This window comes from Passer domesticus, chromosome 1 (genome assembly GCF_036417665.1).
Source record: "Passer domesticus isolate bPasDom1 chromosome 1, bPasDom1.hap1, whole genome shotgun sequence".
Lineage (NCBI taxonomy): Eukaryota > Metazoa > Chordata > Aves > Passeriformes > Passeridae > Passer > Passer domesticus.
The window spans coordinates 145810259-145837882 of record NC_087474.1 but is presented as its reverse complement, the minus strand read 5'-3'; the positions used below and the strand labels follow the sequence as shown (position 1 = coordinate 145837882).

Sequence of the window (27624 nt, the reverse complement as noted above, 5' to 3'; positions counted from 1 at the left end):
CAGCATCATCAAGGTTGGAACAGACCTTCAAGGTTTTCTAGTCCAATCATCCACCAAGCATCACCATAATCCATATCCCCAGGTGGCACATCCAGATGCCTCTTGAACACTTCCTGACATGGTGCCTCCATCACCTCCCAAGGAAATTTGTTCAAATGCCTAACCACTCTTTCGGCAAAGTTTTTTTTTCCAAATATCTAATCTGAGCCTCCTCTGGCACAACTTGAGGCCATTTCCTCTTGAAACATGACAGAAGACACAGAACCCATATTTCACACTTTTTTCTGATATAATTTTAAGTATGTATATTTAAAATTTTTGTATACATCTTAGAACCTGTAAAAACTGTTTAAATAGTGAAAACGCCTGCTAGTTCTTGTTTTGTCTTCTTTAGAGAACCAGATTTTTTTCAGTATCAATACTTACATAATCAAGTTGAAAAGAAAATAATTTTAAACTAGATCCATGCTAAACACATTTTGACCCACATTTAAGTCATGTAGCAGTGGATAGGTGTCATAAACAAAGGATGTAGAATGATGGGCACATGGGTGACATCAGAAATGGTAAGAAAAAGTGGAACCATACCTGCCTCAGGTCAGCCTGGGATGCAAGCAGGAGTCACAGAAGAGCAACGTTGTTGGAATAACAGAGATAGTAGGAGAGCTCACGTGGCTGGAGTGTAAAAAATTATGTATGCAAACTTCTCAGAAGACAAACATGCAGAATGGGCTGGTTCAGGGTTTGTGGATCAGGATCAGAGAACAATAGAACAATCAAGGAACTCATATTGTCAGGATAAGGGTGAGGAAAGGTGTGAAGTGTTCTTTAAAGAGCTCAAGGAAGTCTCTAATTCACACACTTTAGTCCTCATAAATTTTAACCTTCCTGTTTCTTGTTGAAAAGGCAATAGGGCAGGATGAAAACAGTAAAGATTTCAAAAGATCTTAAAGAATCCTGCATTCCACTGCAAGATTTATTCCCACTTGATAATGTTCAGATAGTTTTTAAAAACCTTACCATTTTCCAAAGGCAGTGGTTTTCTGTATTTTGTATTTAATATTATTAGAAAGAACTTTTATCATTTACTCCACATGTATTTTTTCCCACTAAAATTTAAACATACTATCTTCCACCTCCCCCTTCCCTCCCCACTATATACACTTTTTGCACCAATGCATATTAGAAGCCTATTATTCTCTTCCTCTTTGCAATTTCCTTTTGCATATTTAGGGTTTTTTTAGTTTACTTTTAAATTTACATATTTAGTCTTTAACTACTATAATACTAGTCCTACCTCACTTCACAACTCATGAGACCACTACTAATGTTTGCTAATTTCTAATTTTCTCTTGATTTTTAAAATTTACGTATGCTTTCTTTTGAAGTATTGGGCTCTGATTAGCAAAGACTAGGTAAGAAGTTTTGTGCTTCATGGATCACAGCTCATACAGTCTATAACAGTCTGTATAACTTTTTCTGGTCTCTGGATGTATCCAGTTATTCAACCAGTTAATCTGTGAGGGCAATTTCAATTCTTGTACCACTTTTTAAATAATGTCCTGGTTTTTAAATAACATTTTTAATGAAAAATATTTAGATTTTACTTTTCTTGTTGCTTGGTTGGTTGGGTTTGTTTGTTTTTTGGGCTTTTTTCAAAACATTAATTGTTCTATTCCAGGTAGATAGGCAAGGCTTTTATCCTTCTGTTTTGTCCATGGAATAAAGCACTTTTGGTAAGACACAAATTAAAGGGCTTCAGTAGATAAATTTGGCCACAGTCCCAGAATAATACGGTGTTTATTTACTGCAATCTATAAATCTCTAGTCTGGCCAAAAATGTGGTGTCAAATTCCAATTTTCTAACTATCTGAAGTAAAAAGCAAAGTGCATGCATCTGTAGGAAAAATGCTGTGGCTTAACTCTTCATTTAGTCTTATTTCATTTAATACAAATACTGAAAAAACAATATTTGGAGATTCAGTCCTCCTGCATCTTTGAACACCAAGTGAAAATGCTGAGGTAGTGGTTACTTCATATCAAACTGAAAGAATGATGAACATTATTTTCGACATTTGTTTATCTGAACATGACTTAAAAAGCAGAGGTTTATTAATAACAATAATGACTGTAACTTTATGAGCAAACATTCTGGAACTTTATTTTAATTTGAGATGAAACCTCAAAGAGTTTCTGTCATTTGTCCATTGAAAGCTCAAAGAGTTTCTGTCATTTGTTTCTGTAATTTGTCATTTATTCAAGTCATGTGGATATTATCCATACACCAAGGATTTATAAAGTGTTCAGTTTCCACTAGGAACACCAAAGACTGAAGTCAAATTTTATAATCATTTACAAACACTAGGCTTCCATCACCTGAGTAATTCAAAATAAAGTGACTGATACTCTAGGGTAGGGTTTATCACCTATAAATGGTACAGCAAATGGATTAAGAGCACACCTTCAGTGACGGGAGAAAGCAGAGGAATGGACAGCACAATAATCAATATCTGGCTCTCTGGTTCTCAAGTACAATAATGACAGGTTTTTCTCTTTCCTAATTCCCTGACAGAGAAGTCGGTTCTTTCCAGATAACCTGCAGTTATGCATTAGTCATGGTATAAGATTAATAACTGCAGAAGAAGAAAAATAGCTGCATTTTAAATACAGCTAAGTCAGCAAAGTGACTTGCCAACCATTTGCGCTTTCTAAATGTTCTAGGCAGCCACAGTAGGACCAGTTATTCTTTGTGTCTAGGGGCATGATGACTCCATTATCCTCTTTTGCAGGTAACTGTAGCTGCTCAAGTAAGCGTGAATTGTGCAAGAAAAAGAAGTCTATATAACAGCCATAAGTGTGTCTCTGGAAAATTTCCTAGTCTTTAAAGAGACCTCTTAAAAGAGACTTTCGACTCTCATTTTGCAAATTTATGACTTGTTTTCTGAGTCTGTAAACTCTTGCCTTAAATTAAACGCAGCCTCATATGTCTCACACAGTTTGATGGCACTTTTGGGAACTGATTTTCCATGTTATTACAGGTTTAACATTTGATCGCAGTCTTGAACAGTTTTTTTATTTTTCTGTTTTTTTCTTTTTTTTTAATAAATAGAGATGTACTCACCTATAATCAGAAAATAAAATATAGATTCAATATACGGTAAATATGTTCATGGTTCCTTTCACTTATTTCTTGTTCTGACAATCCTATATCAGTAGAGTAAGGTTTTCCCCTTTTGATCCTCTTTCATCTGGAACTGTCTGGAAGAGTGGCTAGATATTCCAGTCATGTATAGTTGACACATGTTTCATTTCACTTTCTAATGCCCTTATAATTATCAAGTGAAAGATATAATAAATTGGATATTTTCATTAAATATCTGAGACGCAACCTGATTACTATAATTTTGCTTTTTACTTCTGTAGGTACCAATTAAAAGGCATTTCCTTCTCTGTGCTAAGGATAATTCTCTTACATTTAAGCCAAGAAGTCCCTCCCAAATTCCTTTACTGATGCAGCTGTTTGCACACAATATACTCAGTTCATTAGCAAAATAGAGAAAAACACCAACCCTCTTAATGACTTTTACATTATTTTTCTCCACTTCATTCCCAACACGTTTTTCTGTTTGTCCAAAAAGCCTTAGTAAACCAGGTGTTTATTTTCACATATGTAGTAATTTCCAACTTTTATTCTAAGAACTGTAGTTATCAAAGAGACCAAAGTACACTGTATACCTTGTTCTTGGACATAGCATACCATGCTCCTTGGACTGAATTTCAAACACTTCAGGAAGACAATTTAACCATTCATTTTGTGTAAGAATAAAGAAACTGCATCTAAGACTGAGATCTTCTACACTCTGAAAAGTTTATTGTAGTATTCAATGGCTCTTCTGTGGTGAACCTATCCATTCATAATTTCCTAAAAGTACAGGTGCTGAAGACATTGTAATCAAGATATTTCTATTCATCAGTAAGAATTTTTCAATACACCACTGGTTATTTTTATTTGGAAATTAAACTACCATATTACACTTAAACTTTGTAGTGGTTAAGTGTATGAATTTAGATTTCCACAAAGTTCAACTATGCAAGTAGTCTCATTGGACAGACATTGAGTTTAGTATCTGTTCTAGTAGCATTAAAAAGCTAAAAAGAAACTAAGGAAATAGGTTTCATATATCTTAGAGTCTAATAACCATAGCAGGAATGTATTTTTTTAACCAAACTTTTCTAGATTTTTATGGGTTTTTAAATTTTTTTTTAAAGGAAGGTGATATCAAAAATCTTGAATACTCAGTGGATTCTTTTTCTCTCATTTCTAAAACAAGAAAAAAATGTAATTAGTTTAGTGATGTTGAAGTAATTTACATTGTAAAAATATATTCATGGACTTCTAGATTATAACTGCCATATTTTGGAGCATTTGCTGAAGCACATGAATTTTTTCAGGGGATTTGGAGGTTTCCACATTAGTCAGGCTAATCCACTGTTTACTAAGTTATGTTTAGCTAGTCTTTCAGTGCTCTGTTACTGTTAAAAACAGCATTAGCATATTCCAAACGTATTTGACTTTTCCTCTGAATAGTGACGCTCCTTAAAGCAGTCATATATCTATGTAAAGTAATATTCATGTTCTTGCCATGCCAAGCTTCCTGCTGATTACCTTTAGTTTTGACTGTTAATTTTTTCTGCCTAATTATTTACCAAGCATATTAAAAAGTACATAACTACCAGGACATTATGTAAAAACCTGCAGTTACATATCAGATAAAAACAGCATAAGGTGAAATTTCCATGTAACATGTATGTGTTGAGAGGGTAAGGAGAGATTATTCAGAACATCACTTTTCCTTGCCTCAACGCATTGACACAGTATTTGGAAGAGAGGTTTATCCTTCTGACCTATCCTGAAAGAAACTTCTATCAGTACCTAGGTATCATAAAGCCTTGCTGTCTGCACCCCTCTAGCACCTCCCTGGGAAGCTTATTCCAAAGCTTGACAACCATTCACGTGAAGAATTTTTTCCTAATTGCAAATCCAAACCTCTTCTGCTGTAACTTGAGACAATTTCATTTTGTCCTGTCTCGTGTTACCCAGGAGAAGAGACCAACAGCCACCTCTATTCAACTTCCTTTCAGGCAACTGTAGAGAGTGACAAGGTCTCCCTTGAGTCTCCTTTTCTCCAGGCTAAACAGCCTCAGTTGTTCCTCATCAGACTTGTGCTCCAGTCCCTTCATCAGCCCTTCTCAGGACACACTCCACCCCCTCAATGTCATTATTGTAGTGGGTGGCCCAGAAATTAACACAGGATTCAAGGAGTGGCCTCACCAAAGCTGAGTGCAGAGGTACAATCACTGCCTTGGTCCTGCTGACCACACAATCACTGACACAGGTCAGATGTCATTGACCTTCTTGGCCACCTGGACTCACTGCTAGACCATGTTCAGCCACTGTCCAACCAACGCCCCAGGTTCTTTTCCACCAGGAACCTTTACAGCCACTTCCCCAAGTTCCAGTGAACTGAATGGCAATGGTAAGGGGCAAAAAAAAAAGCCAAAACGGAGGAAGTGGGAAAAATTAAGGGATTCAAAGGATTATGCTACAACTCAGATCTATTGTGCTACAGGTAAGGGTAATATATATGCTACTTTGGTAAAAAAAGACTTTATCTAGGAAGTCCACTACCTGACTTTCCTTTTTGTACAAATCTATATTAATTTTGGGCATGGGATCCATGGTCCCTTTTTCCATCCTACTTTTTACAGAACTCCTAAGATGATTCTGGAAAAGAGTATATAAATCCAGGATGATATGCACCTGCACACAAATCTGTCTTTCAGAAGTGTAGTTTTCAAGCATTCATTCTATCAAATTTCTGCCTCTCAACTCTGGAGGTATCCACAATGCAAGAAATAGCCTCAAATGCAAGAAATTGCTTTAATTATCATAAGCTAATGCTGCTTTACAAACAATATTTCTTCAATAGCAGTAATCTAATTCTTAAGATTTCAGATATAATTTCTAAGTTTGGTCAGTGAGGGAAATGATTTAGCAGTTTTTCCAGGCTCTATTTACTGGAAAAGCTACAAGGAAATCTGTTTTTTCAGTATCTTCTTCAGTTTGTGATAACACATTGTTGTTTACATGCCTTATTCCTACATTATGAATACTACTTCTGCTCACCACCTACAACCTTAGATAAATTGTGTGACCAAAGGTTCATATGGGCATAGAAGAGCCAGTAATATGTGTCATGTATCATGAATTTTTAAGTCTGACACTGCATGTTAATTCTGTTTGTTTTGTGCTGTTGAATATAGCCTTACAACCATTCTAATTTCAAGTATCTTTGGATTATATTTGCTTGTATCTCATGTCTACCCTGTTATTTGTAAGACTACCTGCCATTTTGAACAAGGATGTTATAATGATCTTGCTATTAGCCAAATAATTTCCTCTCAGACATAAATTCCAATGCTGCATATTATCCGCTTTGTTCCAGCACTCTGGAAATGGTTTACAGACAATAGTGATTTTGTAGCCTTCTAGTCCAAGAATAAATTAATGTATAATCTGCACAATGTCAGCACAGGAGTTGGCAGGCTTAGTAGATTCTACTGCATTTCAGCCATTTTCTGGCTAGAGTAGTACATAGAAGGTCCAATTAAGAGATTTTCTAAATGTGTACAAATTATTACACTAACAGCTCCCTTTTCCATCATCTCCAGTATTTAACTCTTCCAATCTTTCTAAAGATCCAACTTTTTTATTAATTTTTGTACAGGCATTTGCTTGACAGTCTGAAAGATCTATAGTCCAAATCAAGAGGCTGCTGGCAAAGAGCTTTGCCATCAGTATTTAGATACAGTTGAAGAATAGCTTGAAATTTATAAGCAACACTAGCATGCTAAGAGAACACATTTATTTCTGGACACTGATCAGATATCTCTGTTTGGTAAAAGCTTTCAGTTTGTGTATAAATATTACACACATTTATAAAAAATATTTTAAAAGTGAAGATAAAAATATGAGCATTAAGATCCTACAAATGAACAAACTGCATGAAGTTAATGATGTCTGTCATATAACTCGTACATTTAGGAAAGAATATGGAATTCTGGGACAAAAATGCATTTGTTCCTCTCCCTGTCATCTATTTAGGGAGTTCTGAAGATAAACTGTTCATCATAATTATAATATTTGTCATAGCTACCTCCAAAGATTTCCTGTTGTTAAACTACCATTTCATCTTTGTATCAAAATCTAAAGCAAACCCAAATAGCAAATGAAGAAAAATGAACAAATTAAGGCACAGACACTTCTAGTAGGTATGTAAACAGTCAACACACAATTTTCAAGGTCTCATAACAGCCCCTGCCCAGAGGCTGCAAACCTCAGTGAAATTTATTTTGTAACTACAGATTAGAAACTCTGAAAAAAAAGGGACAGTATTTAATATGAATAAATATTTGACAAGCAAAATAGGCCTATGCAAACTGAAGCCTTACAGAGAATCTGAAAATGAGGAGCCTCTGAAGACTGTTTTGCAGAACTGGCTGATGAGGACAAGTATGAAAATTTAACTAAGAATAAGACGGATGCACAGGCTACCCCAAAGAAAGAAAGAAAGGAACTCAGGACAGCCCTGTTTCAAGGCATAGGCCTTAGACACCTATTTGCAAGATCCTGGAGAGGTGGTATGTGCTGTGTTTTAGACTCAAATCCACTGACAGTGATTTTAAGTTCAGTGTGTACTATGCAGTGTTTTCCATATAGAAAGCAAATCTAAATTATTTACATGTATATGAGTATAGGCAGATTATTTCTCCTACTAAATACGCAGATGAAAGAGAGTATTCTCACTGAGGTTCTATTTAAAAAAAAAAAAAAGCTGCAGTTTCAGCATAGATTGTCTTGATACCAAATGTGTCAGATGGCTGGGTGCAATTCAGGTTGAATAGATTTAGGAGGTTTTTACAGGGTCACTTGGAACATCTTATATTCTATTGCTTCTTAAAAATTGGATTGCTTTATATCTATATTATTTAATTTCTTATTTTTTAATATACTTACATATATTTTAATGTATTTAAAATGTGAGAGACTAAGGTTAGTGTAAGTCAACAAAAACATAACCTTGTCCTTTTGTATAGTGTACTTTCACTTTCTATTGTTCTTCTTTTCATGAAATTTATCCTGTGTCCTTTGGCAATATATGTGTGGTATTAAGTGAAGATCTATACTTGAAAAATAAAACAAGTTGTTGCTAAACAATTAGGGAGCATTATGTGATCACCAGTTCCCTAGAGGAGTCTATCCAGCACACTGGCAGGGTTTCCGTGGAAACAAGAACATTATTAAAGACTCCAAAAAGTACTGTCTTTCTCTGATTTGTCCCCTTTCCTCTTTTTTAGATAGTTTGTGTTGTGCATAAGCATTTCATTTCAAATTGTGCAACAAATGAAAGCATTTAATCCCCTCATTAAATGGAATATATTCCTTTCTATAATAAGCTCTGAAATTCTGTGAATCTTGAGCTGCTGTCCTAATTTTAGGCTGTTTTACATTAAGAGGATATGACTATTCATTTGCTGAGAGTGAATCAGAAATGTGACCTAGACTGCTATTTTTCTGTCATGCTTATTTTTTCTTGTAGCTTTAAGAAACAAGAAAAGCTAGAGGAATGTGTCATGTGACTTACACCAGCCTAGTAACTTGCTTTCTCCATATTCGAATTTCCATAGCTCTTAAAGAATACCAGCACTTAGAGGGCGGGGTTTCTTTCTTGGACTGAAATGTTTGCATTTAAACATTTCCTCTGGGCTCTGAACTGTGTATGAAATTGAGATGTTCATTGGCAACTGCAGATAAATCACACTTGTAAAAATAGAATGTTTAGATCAGAAAACACTTTAATGAAAGATTCATTTAACAGCAGTAAATATGTTGTTAAATCGATCTTTGTAATGGAAATTAAACTGTGGTATCTTCTGGGATCTTTGAAAAATACGGCTTAAGGAAGACTGGTTTGGTTTGTTTTTTTTCCATTTCTCCAGTGTTCCTTTCTGCTCATGATAATTCATTTTCATATTATACGACTACTTCACATTAAAACCACATAACATTTTAAAATAATTTTATGGCAGTTCTCAAAATTTTTAGTATTTAGGAATACTGTTAGATGACCAAAAAGCTAATCAGTCTCCTGTCCTATCAACTTAAGTGAAGTTACAAAGCAGAATGGTGTTTAGCTAGATTTGGAATAGACAGGATGAGAGGGATTTCTCCAAGCATCTTCAATATAGAAGTCTACATGTTCACTACATTTCTATAGTTTTAAGGCCACAACAGAGAATAAACCATTTATGACCCATCTTATATTCTCTGCTAAAAGAAATAATAGATTTGTGATATCATGTAGGCTGGAAGGGGCCTCAGGAGGCCTTCCATCCAGTGTCCCAGCTCCAGTCTGATCTCAGTCATGGAAAATTTCTTTTACCTTACATTGAATCTGAATTTCACATGTTTCAGTTTATGTTCATTCTCCCTTTCCTTTTCACTATTCAACTTTCAGAAGAAACTGGCTCCATGTTTTCAGTACCTTCCCATTAGTAAGTTGAAGACAACAGTAAGGTGCCCCATATATTTTCTCCAACCTGAACATACTTATTTTTTCCAGCTTCTCCTGAATCCCAAATCACTGTGGCAACCTTCAACTTGACTCAGTCCAGTATACCTTTATCTTTCCTGTTGTTTTGGGCTTACCTTGGCTCTATCATTCTCCCTTCTCAGCTGGGCAAGTGAGAAGAAATCTAACAAAAAGCTGATGGATCCAGATAAGAACAGGGAGAGATCACTCAGGATTACTGTCACTGGCAAAACAGCCTCAGCTTGGGGAAATTAGTTTATTACCAATGAAATCTGAGTAGAATAATGAGAAAATAAAATCAAATATTAAAACACTTTCCCCTCATCCATCCCTTCTTCCTGGGCCTAACTTTACTCAAGATTTTTTCTACCTCCTCCACCAAAACAGTGCAGGGATGACACAGAATGGGAGTCAATGCCAGTTCATCATACATTGTCTCTGCCACTACTTCCTCCTCATGGGCAGGACTCCTCAGACTCTTCGTCTGCTCCAGGGTGAGGTCCCTCCCATGGGAGTGAGTCCGCAAAAAACTTCTCCGGACTGAGTCAGTCACACAGGCTGAAGTTCTTCATGAACTGCTCCACCACAGATCTCTTCCATGGGTTGCAGTCCTTCAGGAACAGACTGTTCCAGTGTGGGATATCCCATGGGGTCACAAGTCCTAACAGCAAATCTGCTCCAGTGCGGGCTTCTCCACAGGTTCTGCCAGGAGCCAACTTCAGCACAGTTCCCATGGGGCCAAGTCTCCTTCAGGTTCATCCACCTGCTGCAGTATGAGGTTCTCCAGAGGCTGCAGGTGAGTATCTGCTCCATTGTGGACTTCCATGAGGTCCACCTTGCCTGATCATTGTCTTCACCACAGATTGCAGAGGAGCTCTGCTGTGATGTCTAAAGCACTTTCTTTCCTCCTTTTTTACTGACCTTGGGGTGTGCAGGGCCGTTTCCCTCATGGTCTCATACCTCTCTCCAGCTAAAATTGCAGGTTTTATGCCTTTCTTGAATACATTATCCCAAAGGTGCTATCACTGTCACTGATGGGCTTATGCTTGGCCAGTCATGGGTGTGTCTTGGAGCTAACAGGCATTGGCTCCAGGGGAAGCTTCCAGGAGCTTCCAGGAGCTTTTCACAGAAGCCAGCCTTGTAGCCCATCTTGTTCTAAAACCTTGTCATTCAGACCCTTTACATTCATAGTGGTCTTTTATTATGATGTACTGTAGAAGCATCTATTTCTCATGAATGATCAGGAAAGAGCCTAAGGTGACTGGCTCAAATACAGAAGCCTAGTGCTTATGTATATGAAAATTAGGTGAGATTTCCAGTTCTACATATTAAGTGGATCCTGCAAATACAAAGTGAAAGAAATTGCTGGAAAAACCTATCCTGAAGTAACAGACTATGAGAGAACACAAGATACAGCAGGCAAGAAGATTCTGAGAAATGGAACAGGCAATTACAAAACTTTAATAGAAAAAAAAATCACCACAATTCAAAGATGAGACAGAAGATAAAATAATAAGTAAGAACAATACAGTGATTATAGGGTATTGTTAAAGGACCAAATGAGAAGGTCAAATCTGGGGGAATGGAGAGGGTGCACAAAGGAATATAAATATATAGAACTGGAAATAAAGTTTTCCAGGGCAACAACAAGTTGTATGTTTCCTTGAATGCGTATGAATCTGTTTTGAGAAATAAACAACCAAACTTTTGAATATGAACTAGTCTGTATCTTCTCTTTTTTCTTTCCTTTTCAAACAACATATGATCATATCTTGAGGCTGCTGCTCTTCATTTACCAGTAACCACTATACTGTATCCTGCCAAGATTTCAGTCTTTGCTGAACTGAGATAAAGATTTTTACCATGTCAGGAGGACAAACATAAACATTATCTTGACCGCAAATGAACAGATTTAATGGCAAGTAATCTAATTGCATCAAAGAGGCAAGGGAAAAATTCATTCATTATAGTATAGCACTTTCTCAAAAATAAACTTAAAAAAAGATAAACTTTGTAAATCTGCTGCATTTTTAATGGATGTTATATATTTGCTAAAAAAGTCTAATTATAGTCTTATAAGTTTTTCATATGTGTACTTCAAATAATAAAGATATTAGTACTGAGTACCTTTTTTGTACATATAAAAACACATTTACCAATAATGTACATATATATTTATATAAACACTATAATGAAGTGACCTGCTATATATATCTATGGTCTTGTGATATTATTTTTGAGGTAATTTACTTTAATAATATTTTTGTAATTGTGTACCACAGTCTGAGAACTGTATATTTGATTTTCTACAAGTTTTAATATTTCAAAAGTGTAACTTTATGATCTTAATTTTTAATAATTTCTGCAGAAGTATAGGGAATTTCTGCATTAGAGAGTAGAGTAGGAAGTAAATAGAACATGGTTTCAAAAATAGTAGTAATTTCTGTAGGCCCTCAATACCTAGAGGGAGAATACTAAAAGAAAGCTAGAGAGAGGCTTTCCATAAGGGAGTGTAGTGGCAAGACAATAGGGGATGGCATTAAGCTGAAGGAGGGTAGGCTTAGATGAGATTTTAGGAAGAAATTCTTTACCGTGAGAGTGGTGAGGCACTGCAGAGAAGCTGTGGATGTCCCATCCCTGGAGGTGTATAAGCCCAGGTTGTAAGGTGTCCCTGCCTGTGGTAGGGGGGTTGGAACTAGATTATTTTTAATATCTCTTCAAACCCAAACACTCTATGATTCTCAGATTGATCCACATTTAGAAGAGATTATTGTAGATACAGAGAAATCCAATCACTTGTAGAAACCACATCAGTTCAGAATATATGAAAAAAGTAATTAATAGAGTCACAAGTATCAAGGGGTTTTTTAACACTTAAAATCTAAAGCAAGAAAATTACTTAGTTATCTTCAGACTCTTATTTAACCCTTCAAAAACAAGCAAAGAAAAAATCAAGGTGAAAGTTTTTATTTTTTATGATGGTCAGCTGTAACAAAAATATTTTCTTTCTAGTCCTTTCCCTTCTCTGAATTTTCATTGTCTAATAATATGATTGCATTTGCTCTCCAGTGTGTGAATTCTGCAAAGGGATTAGTAATTTACATCTATCAAGTTGCCTATTTTCATGAAAATTTTAGCAGTGTTTTTCAGAATGTGTCACTACAGCTAAATTTGCTAAAACCTCAGCTATAGATTCAAGAGGTGCTGGAGAAGAAAGAAGACAAACTGAAATACTTAGTGATTGTATAGTCAATTCAGCATCAACAGTGCAGCTTAGGGCTTCTTTTGCATTTTGCTATACAAGTAATCATATGCGCTGTGTTCTCCTAAGCATAATGTTTAATTTATATGACAATAATTTATGCTGTTGTTGAATTATTTAACTTTCAGGTAGTCTATGCTATAATTTAAGGAATGTGTTTTTCTTTGATTCTAACTGTTACACTGTCATCATGATGAAAATAGCATGTTATGCATTTTATTATTGTATTATTACATTGTGTGCTTTGAGAATTGTCACTTGATGCAAATCATTTTGCAGCCAATTAATTGTATGAGGTTCCTCAGCCAGTTTGTATTTTCTTGTTGATTTTCTTTGCTGTTACTTCATTGAGGGTGCCCCGACAGTTAAGCAGTATTTGCCTTGTGTCAGCATGACATTAAAAGCCAACTCATTTTAGAATTAATGTTTTAAAATTCTTTTGATGGAAATTTACTCTGCTGAATTCAGATTTTTTTCCTTATGTTATCTCTAAATACCTTCCTTTACTGAGTAAAAATATTGCTTTAGTAAATGCTGTGTAATGCCATTGGTCCAAATGGAATTGCAAATCAATGCATCAGTACACGTAACAGCGCACCACCTTCATAAACAATGGGATCTACCAAGTATTGGATGAGAAGTGTTACAAGTGAATGCATATAAATATGTCCACATGCATTTATCAGGGTGTTGGGTCTTGAAAACATATCCTTGACAGCCATTCTCATATAATGGACAGGACAATAGATAGTTACTGGTGCTCATCCTACCTTGCAGGTTTTTTATAGGGATGTCTTCTATGAGCATCTACAAACATCCTTGTCCCTTTGGTGAATCACTTACATACTTCTCAAAGTCCCTTGTGCATTGTGTTTCTCTGTGGTGATAGAACATCATAAAAATGCTTAGGTACTACTGGTTATGCTGTTACATTGGCTACACCTTTCTAGTGCATGTAGTTTGGGGGTCAAGGTGAGCAAATAATTATATCTTGATTAGTGCACTTTAATTTATGCTCGTAATAGACATCAGCTCAAGTTACAGGAGTCAGAGTATGAAGTTGCTTATATTGAGATGAGATGTTCATTCTGATTCCTTTTTGATATTTATTTCATCTAGGCACTTAGATAGGAGGATTCCATTGTAATATATTTCATTCTCAACATGCTACCAATAAATATTTATCACAAATAATATCAGGATACTGATTTTAATTGCCTTTATCAGGAGAGCAATTTGACAGCAACTATATGTATTCAGCTTTTTTTTCAAACCCTGGAAAAGTTTTCAATTTAATAAAATAAAGTGTACTTCACAAGAATTTATAAAACAAAATACTTCCATGTCTTGTAATTTGGAGGTGTCCCTGCCAGTGGTGGAGGGGCTGCAAAAGATGATGATTAAGGCCTCTTCCAACTAAAACAATTACTTGATTCTATATCCTGCTAGAGGGTTAATAGGGGAATAAAGGATGAATAAAGAGAACCTTTTTCAGAATTCAAAATTCAGAATTCTGATTTCAGCAAGGTGGTCCACTACAAGGTCTGTCATCAGGGACCTCAGAGTTTTAATTGTGAGACTGCTGCCTCTCTAGATACCTGCTCTTCAACTCAGTTCTGTTTCATTTTGGAAGTGTCTGTAACAGCTGTAGGCATACAGAGTGCTGTATCAGCAATATTGCAACATCCTTATTTGCAAACAGTACTAGAAAGATGCATGGGGTTTTTTAAATCTATGATTAGCCCAGTTCTGCTATCATTGTTTTTTGCACAAGGTCATTATTACAAGTTTTTGCATATATGTCCTGCCAATTGAATCTTTGAAGTTTTCAAAAGCTGAAACTAATATAATGAAAATAGAAGATGAACCTTTGGACCATTATTTGAATCACATTTTAAATCTGAAGTAGTAAAATGGACATCAACCTATTTTTTAGATTTTAAGTTGACTATTAGACATGCATTATGATTTTCTAGGAAAAAAAAAATCTATAATGAATTCTAGCACACATCTTCAATGCTTTGGATTTCTATCATAAACCAGAATGGCTCCAAAGATGCCAAGATACCTGTTGACTTAATGATGTGTGAGGAAAAGATATATATTTTAGGAATTAATGACTCTAAATGCAAGGCTTTTTAAAAGAAGTGTTCTGTATAACTTTTTTTATCAATGTTGAAGGGACAAAAAGCACAAATGTTTAAAAAAGTTTATGTGTATGTGTATATGTATATGTGTTTGTGTATATATTCACTATGAAATTTGTCAGGGGAAAAGGAATACCAAAAAATATACTTGCCAGAGCTCAATAGTTTAGGTAGAAGATCAGAGGAAATAGATGTGTCAGGGTAAAGCTTTCATCTTACTCACACTGATGCACATCTACCATGCCAGGGTAGATGTTGGCTACATCCACAAAAGTCAGTGCTCCTTCCAGGCACTTCTCAGTGCTGGTGTTCATGCAGTGGCTGGGCTTCAACACACAGCAGTTCCACTGTGGGCACTTTGCTTCTATGCAATTTTGTATGGGTGAATTAAAACATTTCTATCAATCTCTGCAGGTAAGGGTCTTTGTAGGAAATTAGATCAGTCCACAACCACCTGTGTTATGCACAGTTGTTGATCTGTGGCTAATGTCAAGACTCATGACACTCAAGTTGTGTTTACAGCATCCTGATTTCCATGGTTTTCTGCAATCTGCACTGTACTCAGTTATTGATCTAGGAGAGGGCACAATATTCCCATAATCACACAGACAGTATCTGAGGCTGGAAGGCACCTCTGAATATAACCTAGTTCAAGTCCCCCCACTGAGTGCCACGCCACCTGAAGTGAGGTAATCAGAGCCATGTCCAGTTGAGTTTTGAGTGTCTCAGGATAAAGACACCACAGCCTCCCTGAACAACTTGTTTGAATGTTCAATCAACCTTACAGTGGGGAAAAAATATGTTTGAACTGTATTACTTCTATTTCAATTTATGCCAAATTTTCTCATTATTTCTCATGGTACCATTGAGAAGAGTCTGTCTCTCATCTTCATTACTTCCCTGTCAAGTATTTATAAGCACTGATGATTCCCCTTGAACCTTCTCTGCCCCAGGCTGAACATGCACTCTCAGATTCCCTGGTATGCCTGCAGTTCCAGTCCCTGAATAATTTGTGACTCTTTGTGGGACTCTCTCTGTCCATGTCTCTCATACTGGCAGCCATCACGGAATTCAGTACTCCAGGTGTGAGAAAACTGGTCTCTGGATGGACTTCATGCTGCTTCTTGCACTTCACCACCCTTCACACATTTTACCTCCCAACTCTTCAGTCAGTTTTCAACACACACCATAGACTCATCATCTATCCCATACTTTATCAGTTTGTCTATGAGAGTGTTACTGGCTAAAGTGAAGAAGATATATTCAACTTCTACTTGAAAAACTTTGTTCATCACTCAAGCAGAACACTGAAACTCCTATTTCTAAATGCTTCTGTGGTGTAAAAATCTTTTCCTTCCAGTTCTGATTTTAGTTTTCCAAATTTGAATGTCTCTGTGAACTTTTCAAATGCAGGCAGACTTAATTTAAGTTTGATAAATTTTGGCAAATAAGGTAACAGAGCTGCCAAAGCAGTCATAAATTGGCTGAGAAAATGTCTTCAGAAGAGGTTAAGTCCTGCTTTTCTCTTCTGGTGAAGCAGTAGTCACAGTTCCCTTTCAGGAGTGCTGAATTCTAAAGTCTATAATTAAGCAACTACAGAAATCTTGACTCTGGAATCTTGGAAATATTTTGCCATCATTAGGGTATTTTGTGATGCAGTAAAACACAAATTCTTGTAGAAATGTAACTTTACAGAAGTAAAGAGATCACAAATATGCCACAGAAATTGTGTTTCTTATTTTGCACAGTGCTGGGTAAGAATACAGCCTGTTGTTTAGAGGTTTTACAAAAATGAGCATATGGAATTGCACATTTTAGGAAGACATTTTGATGAACATTTTAATTTTTCTTCAGTTCATAAAAGTAAATTATTTTAAGCTCCTTGCTCCTTGTAATCCAGTTGCCATTAGGCCAGAAGTTTCAAAGGACTAGACAATGATAGTTATGATAGCCTCTTACGCCTCTAAAGCCCTATACTGAATGTAGAACAGAAAATTAGTATGAAATCTTGCGTGATGGTTTAGACACTGAAGTGGTCTCATGCCAACATTTTTAAAGCTAAGATAAAAATAACTGAAGATGTATGCATTGAAATCCATTCTCCTTTGAATGGTGCAAAACTTAAAACAGTGCACCTGTTCTGAGGGGAAAAAAATACAACTTTTAATCAGGTTAAGAGAGTTGAAAATAAAACAAAGGAATTATTCTTTTCCTCCCTGGTCTTGCTCTAGGTGTTCTATTAGATTATGTGCAGGAAAAATTAAAAAATATTAAGTGAATTCAAACAATACAAGTTCTTCACTGTTTTAGTTTTTCAATTTGTTATTTTTCTATCTCGAAGCTATCATAGGAGAACTATATTGAATTATAGAACTTATTTGTGGACCTGTGGGATTCCCATTCTCTGAACCTGAGAGAAGCAGTGAGAGAAGCAGAGAAGAGAATGATCAAAACAACTCATTTGCTGCTCCTGTGTTTGTGCACAAGTGGAATGCATTATGGAAGATTGTTTATCTGAAAGGATTTAGTAATTGGATTCTGGTGTGAGTGTTTTATTTTCTTGACCAATCTCTGTAAACTGTGTCCTGATGGTCGGTCAGGAGACAGTCATGAGATTTTGTTCAGTTGAGTTCTTCTTCAGTTTCAGTTTAGATGTAGTGTAACATAGTGTAATATAGTATAATAAGGTAATTAATTAGCCTTCTGATATCATAGAGTCCTGCTCATCATTCTTACTGTCGATGGGGGCTCATCTGCTTTTACAATAAGGACCACAAGAGGTTATCCAATCTAACAGAACTCTCAAGTCTGACTTTAAAGGCAGTTACATTTTCGCTGTGTCTTATGCAGCTCTTAAGCTTTTTAACGTTTCCAAGGCTGTAAGTTCCACAGCCTCTCCAGGCAAACATAAGCTCCCAGGACATAACCTACATCACCATGGTCTTATCACCATGGTCTTCTTCATGAGCTACAGGGGAACTTTTGCACTTGTAGCCTATAATACCTTCTTCTTCTTCACTGGACTTGGTGTCTTTAGGTTTGCATCTCTCATTTTTCTTACACCTCCCTCTCTCCCTCTCTCTCTCTCTCTCTCACTCCCTCACTCCCTCTCTTGGTGGCTTTCACATCCTGCCTGCTAAACTCCTCTCCCGAGAAGGTCCTTCAACTGTCTGTCAGATGACACTGGGTGCTCTGGTTAGGATTCAGCCTTCCTCCTGACCCTACCACCACATGATTTTCACAGAACAGAAACAAACTTCTTTTATATAGTAAAATATCAACTGATAAATAAAACAAGTGCCACTTCAAATACTTACTCATTTGGAGTGAGTGGATGTGTGGTGCTTTGTTGCCAGCAGGGTTAAAATACAACATTGCCATTATTTTATACATTTCCATAAATATTTGTTTTTAAATTAAAATACTTTAATTATATTTTTTGTGGTTCAGAGGCAAAACTGCAAAACCAGGTGTAAAAAACAGCCACTGCCAAGTTCATACTTTGATGCAGTTTCAAGAAATAAAAAAACCCAACAAAATCCACAAGATTTCTAGTTCTAAAATCTCAAGTATTATGTTATTTATTATCTTTCACATTTTTCATGCTTGGTTGAAAGACATGACAAATTTTAAAGACAAAATTACATTTATAAATCGTAGTAAAAACCGTTCTTCCTTGTAGATATTAAAAATAATAAGAAAAAATAGTTGAATTTCATGTTGATGAATTGATGTATTTACTCCTAGGTATTTTTTTTCCTTTTCTTTGTTGAAGCAATCAATTAAAGTAATTTCTGCTTTCCTCTGTATTCCATTTTTAATGAATTTATTCTTATGCCTTCTGCCCTTCAGCAACTCACACAGTAAACATCAGGGTTGAGAACCATGAAATCTAAATGAGTATCTTAACACTGCAGAGCTTCTAAGCTTTACTGTTTCACAAAACAGTTGTACGAAACAGTTTGTTCATCAAGAAATCTTTATATATTTTTGTGTTGTGCTTATATTCATACAAGGTCTGTCCAAATATTTTAATTAAAATTATCTTGGTTTGTAAGCATTAAAAGCATTAATCCTTTCCCAAAGTTCATTTTTGTATGAGAAAAACCTGTAATTTTTTTTTTCTTTTTTTTTTTTTTTTGGAAGACAGCAGTAAAAGCATGGTTAACTGATATACAGATGCCTTGGTTTTGTTAAAAATATCTTGTGAGTTAATCCATCATTTTCAAGTCCTGGCCTACTAAAACAGAAAATTAAAAAAAAAAAAAACTAGGTACATTTTCAACCAAATGTATAGGGAAGAGTTCATGATGCTGTGTTCTTTGCATTTTTTTTTTTGTTTTGTTTTGGGTTTGTTTGTTTTGGTTTGTTTTTTGTTTGTTTGTGTTTTGTTTTGTTTTTGTAAAAAACACAAACTATTGGCTTTATGTGCCAAGACTGCACTTGTTTTTAAATGTTTTCTTCCTTCTTTATAGAATAAACAACAAAAAATGACACCTCTGTGCACCATTTACTACAAAACAGTTACTTTTCTTAGAAGTGCAGAAGAGTCCAACTCGCCTAAATGACATCCATAACATGACATTCCCTTGGAGAAAAAAAGGGACAACTCTGAGGATATCACTGAACTTTAATTTACTGCCAAGTAACATAAACATTTAGTTACTGATTCAGAATCTAAAAAGACAAGATGTTAGAGCACTTAGAGAACAGATTTGCTCTGCTTTCACCTGGGCTCCATCTGTCCCTTCCCCTCCTCTGCCTGCATCTCACCTTCCTCCAGCCATCGACCGGCGGTGAGGGGACAGCGCCCACACCTCCCCTTTGTCCCTCATCCTTCGCTGTGTCCTCACCGAATTGTGTCCTCCCCTGCTGCCCTTGGTGCCTGCCCAGCCCCCCTGTGCCTCCCCTGCCACCTTTGGTGCCCTTGGTGCCCCGCTCTGCCTCCCCTGCTTTCGTGCCTGCCCGGACCCCCTGTGCATCCCCCACTGCCCTTGGTGCCCTTGGTGCCCCAGTGTGCCTTCCCTGCTGCCCTTGGTGCCCAGCTGCGCCTCCCTTGCCACCCTTGGTGCCCTTGGTGACCCGCTGTGCCTCCCCTGCCGCCCTTGGTGCCGCTGCCCTCAGCGCGGCCAGGCCGCGGCGCCGGTGGGGGTCACCCCGCGTTCCCCAATCCTGGCCTCCAGGCAGGCCCAGGCTGTGTGGGTATTGTAGTGTTTTCCTCTGGCATGGATAGTTTTTGTGGTTCTATCTCAGTGGTGGTGAGAAGGCAATTTATTCCGTTTAACCTATGTTCAAAGCACCACTTAAACTCCTCATCTCTTTCGCTACAGATGCGTTATTTCATTTTTTTTTTATTTTTATCTTTTGCTGGCTGTCAAATCTGTATAAATTTTACTGGTATACAGCACAAAAGTGCAAAGTGAGAGATCTGAGGATGTGAATCATGTCAATTTATAGTCATCACTGGGTTTATTTGGAATTTAAAATTTGTGAGTTTTACAAATCAATACAGAAAATAAGACTTCCATTTGTCCTCAAAAACTGTGTTATGTCCCTCTACTCAAAAGCTGGATGAACTTTACACAAATCAAAGAGGAAAAATCTTCTGCAAAGCTATCCTGAAAGATTTTCAGTTGATGGAGGTTTTGCAATCTTTATATTTCAGTTTCTGAAATCTGTTAGGTTATTCTTTGCCCATAAATTATGAGGAAAGGCTGAATTATTTTCATTACTATAGATTTATAGAAAAAGTCAACATATAAATGTTTCTCAGATATTATATATTTATATATCTATCTTGCATTATATTTTGGAGTTTCTAGAATATTATATACAGTAAATATTATATACATTATACTACAGACACTGATCTCTGTACTGTACAGATCCATTCTTTTAATCTCTGACTCTAAACATTACATTATTGAGACTAAATTGAAGAGCTAGTTTTTATTTAGCAGAGCAAGATCTTGCTAACCTAATGAGAAGGTCTTTGGCCCAGGCCCACTGGGTTTTTGTGGTTGATTACCAAAGCTTGAAGGTTTATTGAGGAGCAGAGGATCAGACAGAGTACACACAGAACAGACTGATGAGAGATTTTCTTGCACTCTTTTTGATAAAGTGGGGTGACCAGAAACAGCTCTCAAGTGTCTGTATGCAAACAAATGTGGCACGGGAAGCCCAAGAGTTGCGATTTTACATGCAATCAGAGATCAATGACATTATTAAAATCACAGAGCCACAGCAAAACAGTTGGCACTGCAGGAGTTCTGCAATAGACATATACAGACTCTCCAAGAAAAGTGGGCAGGAAACAAAAGCAGTAGGTGTTATTTGTGCAAAGGAGGAAGCAGAGGGAACTGCATTGTCTATAGAGCTTTCTAAAGATATTTTTGTGCCTATGTGATCTACTACTGTGCTCATTAGTGAGTTCCATAATCAGATTATAATACTACAGACTTTAAAACTGAGTTTAACTTTTTAAGGTGCTTCTCACTTCAACCTGCATAGTTTCTATTCTGCTGATTGTAGCACAGCCAATGAAGAAACAGAATAAGAAACTAAATCAAAGCTGGGGTTTTTTTGAAGGCAGTATAGGATGTGCGGAAAATGTAATTGTTTAGTTTACTATAAATATCTAGATAGATAAGATGATGTGATACATTGTGTACCAGATTAAAGCTTGACCTACCATGCAATCTCATTGAATTCTTAATGAAATCCACAAATTTGCATGTCGTTTAAATCACTGATGACACTGCCTGTCTTTGATCATCCATTTTACTGAAATTTATAGTTCAATATTTATGTAACATTATTGTGAATATCACTGAATGCTACAAGAATAAGCAGAAAATTAAATAAGACATAACTAGAGAAATATATTTTTCAAAAATATTTATGAAAAATTAACAATGAGCAACAAATCAGGAAGAAAAAAAAAATTACAAAATGAGATTTCACTGGAGATTATTTGAACTTGTACACATTTCACTTTTTTTTTCTTTTTTTTTCTTCTTTTTAATGGACATTTAATGATAAGATTGTAAAAGGAAAAAAGAGAGATAAAAAAACCTGCCGATATCTATAAACATAAATAGAAACAATCTATGCCCACAAAAAGAAAAACAGAAACCAAACCCCCAAAACATTACTTTCATAATCACTCATCATGATATCAGTGATACTCCCTCTGCACAAGAGCCCTTATGCATATTCAAACAGAGATCTTAATTTGAATTCATAATACCTTGAAAAGCTTTTTAATGCCAAGGCCCCTCTTGCATATCACATTGAAAAATCTTCCCCTTTCAGCATATGGTTACGATCATAAAAAATATGTTAGGAAAAATGACATCTTGGCAGTAAGTGTAGTTTTTGCATTTATGCCTTCATATCACATTTCCAAGATTGTAATTGGATAGAATTTCTCAGTACATGTCCAATGCAATTTAATTTGAATGTATGGAATATGTATTTTAAAAGTAGATTTTGAAATAAAAAACCAAACAGTGTTAGTTATGTATTTGTGATTGAACAATGTCAGACTCTATCAAGTCTTAACTGAAGTGTTGTCTTCTTACAATTTCTGTGAATGTTTTTCTTCATATTTGGTAACTGGAAATTAAAAGGATAGGGATGCACACAATTTTTTCAAGGTATTTATGTGCTTTACTGGCGTTTAGCTACTACATTTTGACTGTAGTGATCGTAGGGTGTATTGGATATGGAAGCATGCAGCACATACACATACAACATAACTACATCTTCAAATCCTCTTGATAACCAACAGATAAATACATTCACATTAGCTACTACCTTCCATCCTTTCACAGACAGGTATTGTGTTACCATTTCATGGACTTCATCCTCCCCTCCAGATGTTCAAAAATAGGCCATGATTTGGGATCCATTCATCAGGGTGGGTGCCTGTGACAGAAGAAGCAGCACACTTGATGATTGGGCACCAATACCAGATCTAGGTCACTGCTCCTTGCTCCTCACAAAATTCACTCTTCATTGGTTCATGTTATTCCTGCTGTTTTGTTCCCTGCCACATAGAACTTGCACAGATTATTTTTTCCCCAAGATTAAATGTCCCCGAGGCACATACTGGGTTTCCCCTTCCTGCTGCTTTAGCCACCAAGTATACTGTGGTAGTTAAGCAAAGACAATCCCATGAAAGGACTTGTCTTTTCCCATGGAAAAAGGGGGCTAGGCACTTAAGTATCTTTTGAGGACTCCTACCTTGGTAGTTTCTTAGAGGTAATTCAGAAAATTACAGAAATGCGGGGAAAGAGATTATAGTGGGTCTGTAGCAAAATCACAGCAAAGCTTATCTTTCCTTTTTTCCTTGTTCACATCTCCTTACTGGGCATGTTGCACATTGATGAAGATCAGCCACTGTTACTCTTCCTAAATGTTCCCACACCAGTTATTCTTTTATTTGCAACATTTCATAGCTGACATCTAAGAAATTATGCTGCTTCAATTGTGATAGAAATAGGGGTGCTAAAAGGAGGTTGCACAGAATACAATTACTACATTTTCTTTTATTTGTCAGGGTCTTGTGCACTATCAAGTTAGTGATAGAAATCCTGTCAACAGTGTTTGTCAATTTACTTGAAGATCAAATCTTTTTTTACACTGTTTTCACAACTTAAGGCAGCAAACATTTGCATGGGCATAATGCTTTTCAGTCTTCTCACAGATGGGAGCTTTTACCTATGAGGATCTGATTGCAAGACTTGAACCAAGCAAATTATATTGTAGGCGGAGGAAAATAAAATCACAGTACAGTAATTCTGTTATTTATTGTTTTAATGCTTGCAATACACTAATATGAGAGTGCTTTTTAAGTGCAACACTTAAATGTAGATTATATTAATTGTATGTGTAGCAAATTTGCTACATGAATCAGAATAAAAACCATGATGATTTGTATGGGCCATTTTGCTAAAGGTAGCAAAATCACACTTTGGAAAAATTCTTAAACAGCTGTGGCTCAGAATAAACGTCACACTCATTGACATTGTTTATATTTTTAAACAGTGCCACACTCATTTTTTAGTTTTGGTATACTATAGCAACATTGTTAGTAAACAGTTTGTTATATTACTTGGAACTAAAATATCCTTCTCTATAATTCATTTGTGAACAGCAGAACATTAATTCTGCAATATAGTAGGAAAGTTTGCTACTGTAAACTAGCAATTTAAAATTTCTTTTCTGAATGTCTGTAATACAGAAAAACATTATATTCTTATTTATATATATTTATTATTCTCAGTTTTATTATATTGAGTGGATTCAAAGTGCTTTGCCTAATTATTAAGAATAAATTTAAGATATGCTTTTACTTTGTGGGGGTTTTTTGTGGTTTTTTTTTTTGTTGTTTGTTTGTGTTGGTTTTTTTTTGTTGTTGTTGTTGTTGTTTGTTTTTTCTTTTTAACCTGGCCATGGCATAATTTAGCAGAATTTTCAAAAGACAAAACCTGGCATTTTAAATTCGTAAACTGCTGGAAGAAAGAGTCATTATTTTTTTTCTTTTTGTTAGAAGTGAGCCATTATGTGTGTCAGAATTCTTTAAATTTTTTGTTCTGTGATCCTATAATCTTAAAGTTTGTTTTTTTATTCCAAATCCTTATAATTCAATTTACGTCAGTATTGACTGGATTTTCAGACTGTGGGGCCAGTTTTATTCATACTAGCACTCTAATTGAGCAGAAACAATGCTTCAAGCATTTAGGTAATACACTAAATAAGTAATGCAATATGGTGTTTCCATTTATGTTATTTGAAAGATATTTCCATTTTTGAGAGAAAAAGCACTAAATTTACAATTAATTTTCTTAGCTCACAGAAATAATTTTAACATAAGATCCTCAAAAGTAATTTTTTTAGTTATTAGGCATATATATACTATTAATAAATAAGATACAGAACATCAATAATTTGAGAATTGTTTCATCATAGAATAGTTTCACAGGTCACAGTTTCATATGGCATGAAAAATGTATTCCTATGATAAAACTGTAAATTTCTGAGCTATTAAAACTTATTACACTGATGTAAACATCTTAATTGTGAAAGCATCTTGCATCTGACATTAAGAAATCACTCATGAATGGCTTTGCTTTGAAAATGGATCAGCTGTTTAAAAATGAGAAAATGGTTTCTCAAGAATAAACCTAATGACTAGATACTCACTAAAACAAAATATGGCAGTACAGTTATTATATAATGGGTAAGGCTCTCGTGCTTCTTTTCTCAGTATAATGTGACTGCTGCACTTCACGTGTCAGGCTGTTTATGATAGGGAATAAATTTGAATTGATTCATGAAAAGATTTTTAGTTAAAGCAAAAGAAGAAATGGTGACATTTTTGCATGGTACTGTAAATTGACTGAAACAATGCTAATCAAGATTTATAATTATTAATAAATTGTAGATTGTAAAAATATGTGCTTGCACAAGTATAATCATCCTTGAGTAATTGGTAACTTGATGCAATTACTTTTTTAACACCTTACTTTTGGAGCAGCATTCCAAGTTAAACATATTAAAAAGTTTTAAGCAGATGTTCACCTAAACAGTAATGATTTTCTATTCTAGCAAGAAAGTATACATTTTTAAGGAATGATTTTAATTTTTTTTTAATATATTTTACAGCTGAAGATGCTTGTGGAGGAACTATGAGAGGATCGAGTGGAATCATCTCGAGCCCCAACTTTCCTAATGAATATCATAATAATGCAGATTGCACATGGACAATTGTGGCAGAGCCTGGTGATACTATCTCACTCATATTTACAGATTTCCAAATGGAAGAAAAATATGATTATTTGGAAATAGAAGGTTCTGAACCACCTACAATAGGGTAAGTCAAATATTGCAATTTTAATGTCCTAAAAAAGATCATGAAATGTGAAAATACAACTTTTTGTTACTTTTCCTTTTGTGAATATGTTGTTTTGCTAAAAAAATCCCTTCACAGTAGTAATTGTGATCATGGCATAAATGCTGATATTCCAATTGGAGCTGTACAGTGGTTTTTAAATATATTCTGAAGATGTAGTATCAGGATAAAGGGTACTGTAGACTCATTTACCTCGTTGTCTATGTGTCTAACCATTTAACCATTATTACAGTAAAAATGCATATATTTAGAAACTGAATGGAATGGACTGTTGTACTGGTAAGGATTGGTGAAGCCTTCAGACAGATACATAAAGTCAGAAAGTGAATGGGTGGAGGCTTTCAGCACAGAGCTAGGGGGCATTAGCATTGGCCACACCTGTTGGTCATGGGTTGTCTCTGGAGGGGTTTCTGTACAGACAACTGTATGCATGGTTTCTAAATAATGTGGGTATGGTTGGTGATACACTTACCTAGAAATATCCATCCTGATCTATGAGATCAAACACCCTTTGCTGAGTAGTCGCAGTACTTTTTGGCTCTGGTTTTACTTAAATATAGCACCTTTAAGAAGAGCTTATGACTGGGGTTTTTTTTGTTGACTTAGCAGTAGGAACAATATTTTTGCTTGTCTCACTTCTGCAATTCTTAATCTCAGTGTAGATGTGTTATGTAGATGTTGCAATACAAGCACAAGAAATAAAATAGTAAATAACCTCTTTCAAGATCAGATTCAGTTAAATAGGAAAAATAAATTTTATACATTAAATATACATTCTGTGACTTTCTGGTCTGGTAGTTTTATGGTAACACAGCATCACACTACTCAAGAAACATGTCAATATGACAAATCCTTTTGTTTATTTATTTAAATATGCTGTTGATTCACAGAAAAGTAGTTGTATACAAACCCATAAATCACAGTTATGGTCTCCATTAAAATTGTGATCTCTTAACTGGCTCATAAAGCTTTATGGAGCCTCTGTATGACAGAGGTATGTGAACAACAGGTGATACAAGTGCTTGGCTAGATACATTAAGGTCAGTAGAGTCTTGTTTTCTTCATATCAGTATAAAATCCCTCCAAATGTAACAGGGACCAAATAAAATGGCTTTGATTTTATAATAAGGAAAGATCTAAAATTAGATAATTATATTGTTTAAAAGCATCAGACTAGGTTTCTGTGTTGCATATAAGTAATATTTTTGTAATATTTTAAAGTAATATTTTTAATACATTGCTCCAGAGCGTAATAAAAGCCTGAGATTTAGCAAATAGTGTTTTCTAATTTGAGTTAATTTATACTGCCACCTACATAGTTAATTACGTGTATTAGAATATTACTTAATTGCCATTGAATTTTTCAAGCACTTAAACTGAAATCTTTTGAACTAGCTGTCAGCTAAAATAAATTTTAAGTAATAATTTATAATAATTAGTGAGGTAACACCAATGGCATACAGACATTATGAATCACTTGAATAGATGAATGTGCATTAGATTTTTCTTTAATGTGTTTTATTTATTAATTTATGAGCTTCAAACAATGATTTTATGTTTTGTTCTATAAATACAAGACTGTATTCAAATGATATCATGAGATTACTTTATATATGGAAATTCCCATTATGTGTTTACAAAACA

At 35.4% G+C, this 27624-nt stretch overlaps 1 protein-coding gene across 4 annotated transcripts in view; it reads left to right on the top strand.

Moving 5' to 3' along the window:
• CSMD3 (CUB and Sushi multiple domains 3) overlaps nt 1–27624 on the top strand; it is a 589442-nt gene that overhangs the window by 159416 nt on the left and 402402 nt on the right. For all 4 annotated transcript variants that reach the window (XM_064395032.1, XM_064395025.1, XM_064395049.1 and 1 more), the window contains exon 5: nt 25734–25941. In XM_064395032.1, the coding sequence (XP_064251102.1) occupies nt 25734–25941 (208 nt within the window). The remainder of the gene's footprint in view (nt 1–25733; nt 25942–27624) is intronic.